Source organism: Carcharodon carcharias, chromosome 3, assembly GCF_017639515.1.
Source record: "Carcharodon carcharias isolate sCarCar2 chromosome 3, sCarCar2.pri, whole genome shotgun sequence".
NCBI lineage: Eukaryota > Metazoa > Chordata > Chondrichthyes > Lamniformes > Lamnidae > Carcharodon > Carcharodon carcharias.
In genome coordinates, this window is record NC_054469.1 from 54,462,436 (window position 1) to 54,477,021 (window position 14,586).

The window sequence follows — 14,586 nt, forward strand, 5'->3', positions numbered from 1 at the left end:
ACAGAGTAGATAGTCAGAAGCTTTTTCCCAGGGTGCAAGAGTCAATTACTAAGGGACATAGATTTAAGGTGAGAGGAGAAAACTATAGAGGAGATGTGTGGGTCAAGTTTTTTACACAGGGTAGTAAGTGTCTGGAATTCGCTGCCAGAGGAGGTGGTGGAAGCAGGTACGATAGTGGTGTTTAAGAGGCAGCTTGACAAATACATGAATAGGGTGGGAATGGAGGGATATGGACCCCGGAAGTGCAAAATATTTTAGTTGACGGGCAATATGATTGGCGCAGGTTTGGAGGGCTTAAGGGTCTGTTCCTGTGCTGTACTTTTCTTTGTTCTTCTTAAACGTTTCAAAAGTACTTTGCTATTTGTGGGATCTTGCTTTGTGCTAAATGTTTGCCTACAAATGTCTCTGCATTTCAGTGAACAAAATAATAGTCAATGGTCAAGGACGTCAGTGGTGCTGCGCCAATAAGCTGGAAATATGCTGCCCATCATATTAGTGTAGGTGTTCAAGGTACATGCCTGAAATTAGCTTTAGGCTGTTTGCATATGCAACTAAGGGACTAAATAGCTGTTTGATACTCCTATGGAAAATTGGGTTGCCCTGAGCACAGCTTGCTGCATTCAGTAAAACCAGGTCTATGTGCTGTCTAACCAAGTCTACATGCTGTCTAACCAGCAACAAAGAGGTTTTCTTTTTTTTTTTACAAACTTATCTATCTGAATGTGGAGCTGGGAAGAGCATGACTGCTTTTCCTGCATTCATATTAAAACCACAGGCCACTGTGAGCCATCTCTTATTGGATTGATTTTTCTTTATATATCAAATGATCACTTTTCCTTCCTCTTTGAGGACTGCTGCTGATGAAACAGCAACCTGAAGTTTCAAGGCTCTTTGCCTGGGGATGCTCATCAGGTGCCTATAGCTTGCCAGTCTTATTTAAATGAGAGCCAATGAAAGCCTGAGAAGCACCCGAGGCACCATATTGGGTGCTTCTCAGGCTTTCCCGGTGAGGCACAGGGATTATTCCAAGTTCCTGCTCTTACATTCAACGGATGTATCCATCACCAGAATAGGCAGATGGCACCTCTATTTAACACTTAGTCTGAAGGAGGGCACTTCTTAGGTACTACATTGAAGTATCAGTCACAAATTTGTGCGCAAATTCTGGAGTAGGCCTTGAATTGATAACTCAGGCAAAATACTGCAGATGTCGGAAATCTGAAATAAAGAGACAATATTCTATATACTTAGCAAGACAGGCACTTGTGGAAAGACAAACACAGTTAATGTTTCAGGCTGGAAAACTTTTGTCATTACTGTAGAGGTTAGAGTGCAGCTATTTGAGGCAGTATGGCTCTGTCACTACTGGCCCTTTCTCACTCAATTTACTGATCGTTTACATGATTGTTTACATGAGTACACATCCGTAAACTTGAGGTCATCCAAAACTCCACTGCCTGTATCCTAACTCACACCAAGTTCCGATCACTTATCTCCCCTATGCTTGCTGACCTACATTGGCTCTCATTTAAGCAAAAAGTCTCAATTTTAGAATTCTGATCCTTGTTTTCAAATCCATCCATGCCCTCATCTCTCCCTATCTCTATAATTTCCTCTAGCCCTCTTTGAGATATTTGTGCTTCTCCAATTCTGGGCTCTTGGGCATAGCCAATCTTTAATTGCTGCACCATTGGTGGCCATGCTTTCAGCTGCTGAGGACTTTAGCTGTGGAATTCCCTACCTAAACTTCGCCGCCTCTGTTTCCTCTTATTAAACACTTTATAAGACCTACCTTTTTCTGCCATAATATCTCGTTATGTGGTTCAGTGGTTAATTTGTTTGATAATGCTCCTCTGAAATGACTTGGGGTGTTTTACAATGTTAAAGGTGTTATATAAATACATGTTGGTTTTCATAAGTAACTTTAATTTTCTTTTTGTAGATATACCTTGGCCAGAAGGTGAAGAAGAATTATCTAAAAATGCCCATAGTGCAATTGAAATTCTACTGACAATTGAGTGTTTCAAGAGAGCTGGATTGAAAGGTTTGACCTTTGGGAACTAGGACATTTAAAGAAACTTCTTTGGGGAAATTGTCACTATTTCATATTTTAAGTGTATAGTGTCTGAATGATGTGCTACATACTATAGAAAGAAAATCCCAAATTTTGGGAAAATAATGGTGAGGTTAATGGCACTTGCCTTTATTTAAGCATAAGTGGTAAAGGAACTTCAGGTAAGGTGCTAATGCGCAGTTAAATGACAGTACCCAAATGTTGCTGTTTGCATCAGAGTACTGCACCCTGAGCTTTGAAAATGGCATTTCACTGTATTGAAGGGACTGAACTAGATAAAAGTTACTGTACTTATGTGATAAATTAGAACTAAACTACTATTTAATAATATGATAACTGTTAATTACTGCCAATCAATCTTTCTGGCACTGAAAGTTAACTATTAAAAATGTGGAGCCTCAATCCTTCATGTATTCACTTTTATTAGTGATTTTAAATGGCAGATTACTTGCAGCAAAATTAGGCCCAATAACTTTCAATTTGGAAGTTAGATGTGTAAGTTCAAACAAAAACTAGAATATTTTAGATGCCCCATTTATATGGAAATGGTATAAAACATATCATAAAAATCTAACATGTTGTAATGGAGCTAAGTAACATCTGAAAAAGAGCATGTTGTTTTTATTTTAATGGTCTCTCTTGGCATATTTTTGTTTATCCGCCTTTTATTCTCCTGAATGTGAGAGCCAGATCTTGTGGGTTATTACTAAGATGTCAGTTAAAGATGATTTCAAAAGGAGAGAAATCTGGTATTTTTCCTTATTTGTATTCACCATTTTCGTGATGCTGAGGAGAATAAAGAATATAACCTGCAACTGAGATTTCCACAAGTGCACTCAATATTGAATTGAAATTCAATTAATAAAGTCTGGAATATAAAGTTAGTCTCAATAATGGTAACCAAGAAAGTATCATTGATTGTCGTAAAAAACCCACCTGGTTCACCGATCTCCTTTAGGGAAGGAAATCTGCCCGCCGTCCTTGGCCAGTCTGGCCTGCAATTGTCTTCAGAATCTCAGCAATGTGGATGTGAGCTCTTTTTAAAAAAAAAAAGTTATATTCATTCCTGGGATGTGGGTGTTACTGGCTAGGCCAGCATTTATTGCTCATCCCTAATTGCTCTTGAGAAGGTGGTGGTGTGCTGCCTTCTTGAACTGCTGCAGTCCATGTGTTGTAGGAACACACACTGCGCTGTTAGGAAGGGAGTTTCAGGATTTTGGCCCAACAACAGTGAAGGAACAGTGACATAGTTCCAAGTCAGGATGTTGTGTGAATTGGAGGGGAACTTCTAGGTAGTAGGGTTTCCATGCATCTGCCCTTGTCTTTTAGGTGGCAGAGGTTGTGGGTTTGGAAGGTGCTGTCTAAGGAGGCTTGGTGAGTTCTTGCAATGCATCTTGTCTCTGTGTGTCAGAAGTGGAGGGAGTGAATGTTTATTGTGGTGGATGGGGTGCCAGTCAAGTGGGCTGCTTTGTCCTGGATAGTGACGAGCTTCTTGAGTGTTGTTGAAGCTGCACTCATCCAGCAAGTGGAGAGTATTCCATTACACTCCTAATTTGTGCCTTATAGATGGTGGACAGGCTTTGGGAAGCCAGAAAGCGAGGTACTCTCCCGAATTCCCTGCCATTGACCTCCTCTTGTAGCCACAGTATTTATATGGTTGGTCCAGTTCAGTTTCTGGTCAACCTCCAGCATGTTGATAGTGGGAGTTTCAGCGATGGTCATGCCATTGAATGTCATGGGGAGATGTTGCCTGGCACGAATGTTGCTTGCTGCTTGTCAGCCCAAGTCTGAATATTGTCCCGGTCTTGCTGCACATGGATACAGGCTTCAGTATCTGAGGAGTCGTGAATGGTGCTGAACGTTGTGCAATCGTCCATGAACATTCCCACTTGTGACCTTATGATGGAGGGAAGGTCATTGATGTAACAGCTGAAAATGGTTGGGTCCAGGATACTACCCTGAGGAACTCCTGCAGCGATGTCCTGGGACTGAGATGATTTGACTTCCAACAACCACACCCATCTTCCTTTGTGCTAGGTATGACCCACAACTGGTAGAGAGTTTTCCCCTGATTCCCACTGACTTCAGTTTTGCTAGGGCTCCTTGATGTCATACTCAGTCAAATGCTGCCTTGATATCCAGGGCAGTCAATGCCACATCACCGCTTGAGTTCAGCTCTTTTGTCCATGTTTGGACCAAGGCTGCAGTGAAGTCAGGAGCTGAGTGGCCCTAGCAGAACCCAAACTGAGCATCAGTGAGAAGATTATTGCTAAGCAAGTGCTGCTTGATAGCACTGTTGATGACCCTTTCCATCACTTTATTGATGATCAAGAGTAGACTGATGGGGCGGTAATTGGCCTGGTTAGATTTGTCCTACTTTTTGTTGGCAGGGTACACCTGGGCAATTTTCTACGTTGCTGGGTAGATGCCAGGAACAATTGGCTAGGGGCATGGCTAATTCTGAAGCATAAGTTTTCAGTACAATTGCCAGAATATTGTCAAGGCCCATAGCCTTTGCAGTATCCTTTGCCTTCAGCTGTTTCTTGACATCACATGGAGTGAATCCAATTGGCTGAAGACTGGCATCTGTGATCCTGGGAACCTCTAGAGGCGGCCAAGATGAAGCATCCACTCTGCTCTTCTGGCTGAAGGTGGCTGCAAATGCTTCAACACTGATGTGCTGGGCTTCCTCAACACTGAAGAAAGGGATATTTGTGGATCCCCTTCTTCCAGTGAGTTGTTTAATTGTCCACTACCATTCACGACTCGATGTGGCAGAACTGCAGAGCTTGCATCTGATCCGTTGGTTGTGGGATCTCTTAGCTATGTCTATTGCATGCTGCTTCCGCTGCTTTGGAATGCTAGTAGTCCTGTGCTGTAGCTTCACCAGGTTGACATCTCATTTTTAGGTTTGCCTGGTGCACTCATCATTGAAACAGGGTTGATCCCTTGGCTTAATGGTAATGATAGAGTGGGGGTAAGCTGGGCCAGGAGGTTACAGGTTATGTTTGTTTACAATTCTGCTGCTGCTGATGACCCACAGCATCCCATAAATGCCCAGTTTTGAGTTGCTAGATCTGTTCAAAATCTAAACCACTTTGCATGGTGGTAGTGCCACATAACATGATGGAGGGTATCCTCAATGTGAAGACGGGACTTTGTCTCCACAAGGACTGTGCAGTGCTCACTCCTATCAATACTGTCATGGACAGATGCATCGGCAACCAGTACATTAGTGAAGATGAGATCTGGTAGCTTTTTCTCTCTTGTTTCCCTCACCACCTCCTTGCCATGGAGGAGCGCTGATTCATCAGCTGAGGCGCGATGGTAGTGGTAACCAGCAGGATGTTTCCTTGCCCATGTCTGACCTGATGTCATGAGACTTCCTGGGGTCTGGAGTCGATGTTGAGGACTCCTAGGGCAATTCCCTCATGACTTTATACTGCTATGCTGCCACCTCTGGTGGCTTTGTTCTGTCAGTGGGACAGGACATATCCAGGGATGGTGATGGTGATGTCTGGGACATAGTCAGATTCACAGAATCATATCTTACAATGTCAGGCTGTTGTTTGACTAGTCTGTGGGACGCCTCTCCAATTTTGGCACAAGCCCCCCAGATGTTAGGAAGGAGTACTTTGCAGGGTTGACAGGGCCGGGTCTGCCGCCATCGTTTCCTGTGCCTAGGTTGATGCCGAGTGTTCTGTCCGGTTTTATTCCTTTTATACTTTCTAGCGGTTTGATACAACTGAGTGGCTTGCTAGGCCATTTCAGAGGGCATATAAGAGCCAACCACAATGTCTGGAGTCACATGTAGGCCAGTCCAGGTAAGGACAGCAGATTTCCTTCTCTAAAGGACATTCTCTAAAGGACAATGGATTTGTGGTCACCATTAGACTAGCTTTTAATTCCAGATTTATTGATTCAATTCAAATTTCACCAGCTGTCGTGATGGGATTTGAACCCGTGTCCCCAGAGCATTAGCTTTGGCCTCTGGACTGCTAATCCAGTGACCACCTTGCCACCGCCAGCCCTCTGAAATGGCCTAGCAAGCCACTCAGTTCAAGGGCGACTAGGGATGGGCGACAGATGCTGGCCTTGTTAACGGTGCCCACATCCTGTGAAACAATAAATGAAGAAAAATCAAGTTCAGGTTCTGGATACCCTTGAATTAGCATGTGTGAAACCCTTATAGCAATTACATTGTTTCCTGGGGTCAATCAGCTTGTAGCTCTTATTTCTGTTGTGCAGCGGCTGGTCTGTGAATTCTGCACAGAAGTCAGAAAATTCATGTTCTTTCATAAAACGTCGATCAAGATTTATGTAAGTGTGTATTCACTATAAAATAGCAGAGTACTCCTCTCCAGCATTTCCTTCCTCCCATTATTCAGCATCTCTACCTCTTCCCTGACTCCAATCAGAAGGTGACTCATCTCAGAAAGAGCAACAACTTTTTTGGTTTCATCTTTCAGAGCTCAAGAAGCATCCTCTCTTCCTGGATATGGACTGGGACAATCTACAGAATTGCCCTATGCCCTTTGTACCACAGCCAGATGATGAAACAGATACAACATATTTTGAAGCCAGAAATAATGCTCAACACCTCATCATTTCAGGATTCAGTTTGTAGCACCTGCAATTTGCTAAACTTAAATACTATGAGGATAAGGAAAATACACTAATTTGTATGTAGCATTAATATTAGATTCATGAATATGTACATACAGTGTCTGGTGCCAGTGAAGGCTATCTTTTGTTTCTTTTACCATATTCAGGGTTGCCTTCTCAATTTCCAGCTCTAAATTATGTTTCTGAATGGAGGACCGTTATTTCTTAGCAGAAAATGAGAAAATGCCAAAGAAAATTAGGATCTCTGAGCTGCTTTCATGTTCCATTTCATTCAGGTTAGAGGGCACTGGAAGACAAGGACGTTTGGCTGCACTTATTGAATGGCTCCAGAGTAACAGGGCAGAAAACTTGAATTGATAGCTCCCTGAAATTGAATTAGTTGTTAGAACATTTACAGCACCATAGGAACTGTAAAGGGTGAATTCAGTAAGCTGGAACACTGTGATATTTTTTTAAAGCATACAATCTGGAACATCGCCCATCCCTCAAACACTTGACAGCTAATATTTGAATGGAGCATTCAAGCAAACTCCATTTTGGGAACATTTAAGTTCTGAAAAGGAGCGTTTTGGGAAAGTCAGCTGCGTAGCAGACTGCCTGAAGTATTTGAAGTGTTTGACATGACTATTTTTGCTGCACTTTACAAACATGACTTGGGGATCTCATATTATCCTTTGTTAGTTGCAAACATGTTTGTTTACTTATTTGCAATGATCCTGGGATTTATTTTGGCCATTTTGTTTAAGCTGTGCCAGGCTACCTAAAGATGCTTTCACTCTTGCACCTTTTTAGCTCATTGCGCCCCTCTGGATTTTTTTTTATTCTTTAGTGTTTGATAATGGAGTTTGTTACAAATCAAGTTGAACCAAAGCTGTTCCTAAAGTGAACACTCCCTCCCTCAATTAAATGCACTTTATTTTTACAGTTACCAACTAAGGTGGACAGCAAAATACTGCAGTGGTTTTAATTACTGGTGATGTAGTTGGTTTTAATGTTGCTTGTATTACTTAGCCCTTAAACTTTGCTGTCCCTATCTTTTTGTATATTTTTGCTTTGCTCATTTCCTTATCTCCACTAGAATGGAAATTTGTGTCTGTTCCTTACTGGTTGTGGTCTCTTATTAGCAACCAATATGAACATAGATAAAGGATGCAGTTAACTGTCTCATGCTTCAGTTGGCTTGAGGTCCCAGAATTTAAAAGGAAAGCTGTAAATATCTGTTCGCCAATTACTGCATTATTTGGTATATCAACTCTTAAGAGTTTTCATCTGAAGTTCTTTGATAATGCTGTATCAATCAAAAATGATAATAAATGTGTATTCTTGAATGTTTTTCTTGCCCTATTTCATTAAGAATTTTCAGATCAGCCCTGCCTTCTCTTTGCCAATAACCCATACCTGCACATCGACAAAAATCTACTCTTACCTTGTTTTGTGACAGACTATCTGTATAACTTGTGTGCAAAGTATAATGGTGACTTAAATAAAAATCTTTCATTCATGGATTGTTTGGTGTTTTAGATTTCTACAAACTTTATAGGAGTAAGCTCCTGACCTTTGTGATTTGAATGAGTTTAGCCTGGCATTCATTTTTTGTGGCTGGAGTGTAGATCTCTCAGCTGTACAGCATGTAATTAATTAGTCCTGTTTTAGAGCATTAACAATCAGACAAAATGAAATGTAACATCCAACTAAAAGAAGGAAATCCATAAAGAATGCCAGTGGAAGATATTAAACATTTTTGAGATTCTCAATAACTGTGGGTCAGTTCATTATAACTTATATCTGATTCTTGATATGTGCATTATGTATGTTCTATATAAGCTCTAAGATGTGCCACAGTAGTTCTATACTATTCATATATTGTATTTAACATATTAATTTATGCCCTGCTGTGAGTTAGAAATAGAAGCGTTTACTGCTCCTTTACAGGAAGATATGATATGATGCAAGAAATGGACGTCTTCAGCTATCTGGAGAGACAAGAAAAACTGGGATTGTGTTCCTTGGGACAGAGAAGGTTAAGGGGAGATCTAATAGGGATGCTCAAAATTATTTGAAGTTTTTAATCATAGGATTAGTTGACAGCTCCTTGAGAGACAGCACAGCAACGATGAGCTGTATGGTCTCTGTTTTATGATGTTATGATTCTTTCCCCCCCAGTTGAAACTAGTACTTATTCATAAATACACTTAATTCTAAAATTTTCCTTGTCATTGTTCATTCTAAGAAGTTAAATAGCCTTTCAAAGGCAGAATTTCAGCAATATAACAATCAGTCTTTGAGCGCAGCTGACTTGTACCCTTATGTAAGTGATTCTTAGTAATTTTATGATTTCACAAACTTCCTTTGTATGTCTGATCATTTTCTCTTGTTCCATGATATCAGACATGCAGTTGCATAGGCAATAGGCACCTTCCAGTACTTCATCCAAGTGGTCATTGCATGAGTCTTGAAATCGAGTGGCTGCATGGGCATTATGGCTGAGCTCCAGCACATTCTTGCCTCAAGTCTTTCCATACGCATTTCCAGCAAAGCTTACTGGATTGCAGTCAGGATTGGGAAGCTTGGCTGATTCTTTTTCACTCCTGCTGGCCTAATTGAAATTAAGCAACACAGCAGAGACCAGAAATCAAACCTGATACTTTCCTAGTCTATTTGGCTCAGTTACTTGCTGGATAAATTTGTTACCCATTATTTTATCTTTTAAGAGTGCTTGTTTTTATAATTTTAACTTTCTCTCAAGCTATTAAGTACAACTGAAACCTGATTATAATTTTAATAGTGGAAGATATTGTATCATGTGTCCTGTTCTCTTGTGCTATTTTCAGTAAAAGCTAAGGGAAAGGTAAATATTCTTTCATGGAATGTGTGTATTGCTGGCAAAGCCAGCATTTGTTGTCCATCCTTAACTGCATTTGAACTGAGTGGCTAGGCCATTTCAGAGGGCAACTAAGAGTATAGTAAATAAGATTGGGGAGTTACAGGCACAGATTGCCATGTGGAAATATGATGTTGTGGTGATAACAGAGACCTGGCTCAAGGAAGGGCAGGACTGGGTGTTAAATATTCCTGGGTACAAGGTATTCAAGAGATTGGAAAGGAGGAGGGGTGGAGGTATTGGTTAAGGAGAGCATTGCAGTGCTGGAGAAGGAGGATATATCCCAGAGGGTTCAAGGATAGAATCAATTTGGCTAGAGCTAAGGAACAATTACATTGCTTGGTGTAATCTATAGACCGCCAAATAGTGAGAAGTACAGAAGAACAAATCCACAGGGAAATTAGAGAGAGATGCAGGCATTATTGAGTACTTATAGTGGGGGACTTTAATTACCTGAATGTAGACTGGGACAGTGGTAGTGTAAAGGACGGAGAGGGGTGAAAGTTCCTAGATTGTGTTCAGGCGTATTTTCTACAGCAGTATGTGTCCAATCTAACAAGAAAAGACCTGGTTCGTGGAAATGAGGCAAACCAAGTAGATCAAGTGTCAGTGGGGGAACATTTAGTAGACAGTGATCATTGTATTGCATGTTTTAGAATGATAGGCAATCCAGAATAAAAATAATAAGTTAAGATAAAGAAGAAAAAGTGCACTTATGACAGGTGTCAGGTAGAAAATACAACTGAGAACCAAGAGGATTACAGAAGGTTCAGAGGGGAGGTGAAGAAACATATTAGAGAAGCGAAGAGGGATTATGAGTAAAGACTGGCAGCCAACAAACAGAATTCCAAAGTAAAAGAGTGGCAAAAGGAGGAGTAGGGACCTAAAAGGGAACGTACGCAAGGACGAACGGACCATGGCTGAGGTATTAAATGAATACTTTGCATCCGTCTTTACCAAATAGGTAGATGCTACCCAGGCCATGGTGACAGATGAAGAAACTTTGTCACTAGAAGGGTTCAAAATTGATGAAGTGTTGAATAGACTGTCGGTACTTAAAGTTGTCAAGGCACTGTGACTGGACGAGATGCATCCAAGGATATTGAAGGAAGTGAAAGTAGAAATTGCAAGGGCAGTGGCCATAATCTTTCAGTCTTCCCTAGACTCGGGTAGAACCAGAGGACTGGAGAATTGCAAACATTACACCCATGTTCAAAATGGTTGTAAGGATAAGCCCAGCAGTTTAACTTCAGTGGTGGACAAGATTCTAGAAACAATCGGGTCAGAATGGAGTGTAGTCACATGGAAGAATATAGGTTGCTAAGGAAGAGCCAGCATGGATTTCTAAAGGGGAAATCGTGGTTAACTAACTTGGAGTTTTTTTGAAGAGGTAACAGGAAAGGTCGGTGAGGGTAATGCTGTTGATGTGGTGTACGTGGACTTTGAAAAGGCATTTGACAGTGCCACACAACCTACTTGTGAGAAAAGTTATTGCTCATGGAATAAAAGGGACAATAGCAACGTGGATACAAAATTGGCTGAAAAAAGGAAGCAGAGATTAATTGTCAATGGATGTTTTTCAGGCTGGAGGAAGGCTTGTAGTGGAGTTCCCCAGGGTTTGGTATTGTGACCCTTTTCCTGATGTATATTAACGATCTAGATCTTGGTGTGCAAGAGATAATTTCAAAGTTTGTGGATGATAGGAAGCTTGCGAGTGTTATGAACTACAAGGAGCACGATGTCGAACTTCAAGAGGACAGACAAGTTGGTGGAGTGGGAAGACTGGTGGCAGATAATGTTCAATAAAGTGTGAGGTGATGTATTTTGGTAGGAAGGACATGGACAGACAATGTAAAATAAGGGGTGGAATTTTGAAGGGGATGCAGGAGCAGAAAGACTTGGGTGTATATGTGCATAGACCATTGAAGGTGGCAGGACAGGTGGAGAGAGCAGCTAATAAAGCATATAAGTATCCTGGGCTTTATTAAAAGGGGCATAGAGTACAAGAGCAGGGAGGTTATGCTGAATTTGTATAAGGCCCTCGTTAGATCCCAGCTGGAATATCATATACAGTTCTGGGCACCATATTAGAGGAAAGATGTGAACACAATGGAGTGCAGAAGAGGCTTACAAGAATGGTCCCAGGGATGAGAAACTTCAGCAATGAGGATGGATTGGAGATGTTTGCACAGTTTTCCTTGGAGAGGAGACTTGATAGAAGTTTAAGGGCTGGACAGAGTAGATAGGGAGAAACTGTGCCCACTCATAAAAGGATCAAGAACAAGAGGGCACAGATTTAATGTGATTTGTAAATGAAGCAAATGTGATGTGAGAAAAAACTTTTTTTACACAAGTGGTTCAGGTCTGGAATGCACTACCTGGAAGTGTAGTGGAGGCAGGTTCAATAGAGGCATTCAAGGGAGCATTAGATGATTATTTGAAAAGTAACAAAGTGCAGATGAAAAGGCAGGGCAATGGCATTAGGTCATAATGCTCATTTGGAGAGCCAGCACAGACATGCTGGGCTGAATAGCCTCCTTCTGTGCCATTAAGAGTCTGTGATTCAATCACAATGCTGTGGGTGTGGAGCCAAAGGTCACATGTAAGGATAGCAAATTGTGAACCAGATGGGTTTTTACAAAAAATTGATAGTTTCATAATCACCATTACTAAGACTAGCTATGAATTCCAGATTTATTAATTAAATTTAAATTGCTGAGAAAAGGACATGCCATCAAAGCTTTTCATCTTGCACTCATCAGGACAGATGCAATAACAATTTATTCTGCATGTGTGTTACAGACAGGGGAGAGATAGACACCCTGATTCTCCTACCCTTTTCTCTGTAATCAGTGTGATTTAGTTTAGATAAGGCCAAGGTGTGTTCCCAAACCCTGGTTTGTGAGATCAGTTTTTACAAACCAGGAGCATTATTTATTCACGTGTACTTTTCAGGCAAAGGTTTATTGCTACTTAGCACACAAAACAGTAAAAGAAAGGAGTTTCACTTCAGTGAATATTAAAACCAAACAGAATAGTAACAGAACACCCGTTTGTTAAAGTCCAGTGAGAAGGGGAGCTTTTCCACTCTGGAGTTGAAGTTCAGACAAGCCTAGATAGCTGAAGATAGGATTTTGTGGTGTTTCTTCAGAATAAGAGATGCATAGCTGGCTGTATAGGCAACCTTGGTAATTTTTGTACCCGGGAGGACTCATTTCCTTTTCCAGGCGAACTCAATCTTTCAGAACAGGTTTCAAGGAGGCTTTAATCTTTAAGCTTCATGGGTCTGTAAGACACTATGTTATAGCCTAGTTTCTGCTGTGGTGTTTCTTCTGTTAGTTATGCATTCTGCCATATGCAAAGCAAGCAGACCTTAGACTTGGAAATCCTTTTATTAGTGTTTTGGTCATGTGACAACTGCCCATTGATACATGATGGAAAGCAATCAATGGTCTGTTCATATCAATGAAATAGCTTCCACTTCCCATGGTTAGAACCATCGCATACATTACAGGCAGATAGGGGTCCTTAGCACTTCCCTTGTGCATAATTAGTTTTGTTAGCTATTTTTTTGTTATCTGGTAGTCCTGGAGATGAAGCTGTTCGGACAGGAAGAAATTATTGTCCTTGCTGTTTTGGGGTAGGTCCTGACAAAGACAACTAACATTCCGCAAGGATGTGGTTTATGCATGTTCATTGTAATTTACCTTTTAGAAGCTTCCAGAAGCTTGGCCAACTTGGAGTTCCAAGCATCTGGTGACCTGTGCCAGCCATCTTAGAGGGCTTTACAGGTTTTTAAAAATTTGTAATGTCCTCGTGTCTGCTCAGCATGACAGAACTGTTGAAAGGTCATGAGGACTCGAAACGTCAACTCTTCTTCTCCGCCAATGCTGCCATACCTGCTGAGTTTTTCCATGACAGGGTGCTAATTGGTTGGCAAATGGATTCTGGTCGCGGCATCGCCATGGGGAATGTACCAGGGAACAGTAACCCCACCCCCACCCCCCAAGTTTTTTTTAAATTCAAAAATGGGTCGACTCTGATCGAGGCATTGTCGCACTAAGGAACAGTTGTCTCCCATGCTTTTGTTTAATTGAAAAAGAGACAATGTCTGGCATTTTCTTTCTGCTTGTTGGATACAGGACCCTGCTTATGAATATATGTAGCTTCTAGCAAGTGGAAGTGATTCACATTCCAGGCCCAACTGAACCTTACATTGGTTGTTTGTGTAATTCTTAGCATGCTTGGGATTGTTCAACAAGCACTGTCCAATTGCAAATCACTCTAATGTTAGACATGTTCTGAGTTTTACAAGCAAAGGCTGCTTGAATATGGTCAGTACCTCTGCCTGTTGCACACAGCCAAAGGGACGTGCTGTTTGATACAGAAGGGAATGGGATGTATAGCCTACATGCCTGGCATCACACTGGCACTGTAATTTATAAACCGCATTAATCATTAGTGTGGTAGGCAGAACATCCAGAACAAGCTCACAATGTGCATATTTCCGACATAGCTGATACGTTTACTATATTTGATTCTGCAGCTGCACGTAAGAATTTCCTTAGACACAATGGGCCCCATCCTGCGCTCACATTCACCTTTGAAATGGAGCAGTCAAACGACTTCCTTTTCATTGATGTGAAAGTTGAGAAATCCACTAATAGTGCAAGCCTACCCTCATTGGTCAACACATACATTAGGATTCCTACAGCTCTGCGTGCTGTAAGATTGGCCTCATCGGCAACTTTGTAAATAGGGCCTGAGCCATTTGCTCACCATGCAAAGCTTGCTTCTGAAATAGGGCACAAAGCTATCCTGTGGGATAATAGTTACCCCACCAGATTATTGCTCACTGTATAATCATGTAATCTCATGAATGAGCCTAAGACTACCACTTTCAGTCCTGAAAAGTGACTAGTCAACCTCAAATTACCCTGAAGGGTAAGGTGTCTCAAAAAATTTGAGCAATGGGTGAAGCTAACCATTTCACGCTGCTACTATG

At 41.3% G+C, this 14,586-nt stretch overlaps 1 protein-coding gene across 5 annotated transcripts in view; it reads left to right on the plus strand.

Annotated features, from left to right (window-relative positions):
• Nucleotides 1-8,205, plus strand: part of mastl (microtubule associated serine/threonine kinase-like) — a 60,214-nt gene extending 52,009 nt beyond the window's left edge. For 4 of the 5 annotated variants that reach the window (XM_041183252.1, XM_041183256.1, XM_041183254.1 and 1 more), the window contains 2 exons: nt 1,943-2,044; nt 6,544-8,205. In XM_041183252.1, coding sequence (XP_041039186.1) covers nt 1,943-2,044; nt 6,544-6,701 — 260 coding nt within the window. In that variant the 3' untranslated portion in view covers nt 6,702-8,205. The remainder of the gene's footprint in view (nt 1-1,942; nt 2,045-6,543) is intronic. The other variant, XM_041183253.1, reaches the window with a different exon arrangement.
• Nucleotides 8,206-14,586: the final 6,381 nt, after the last annotated feature.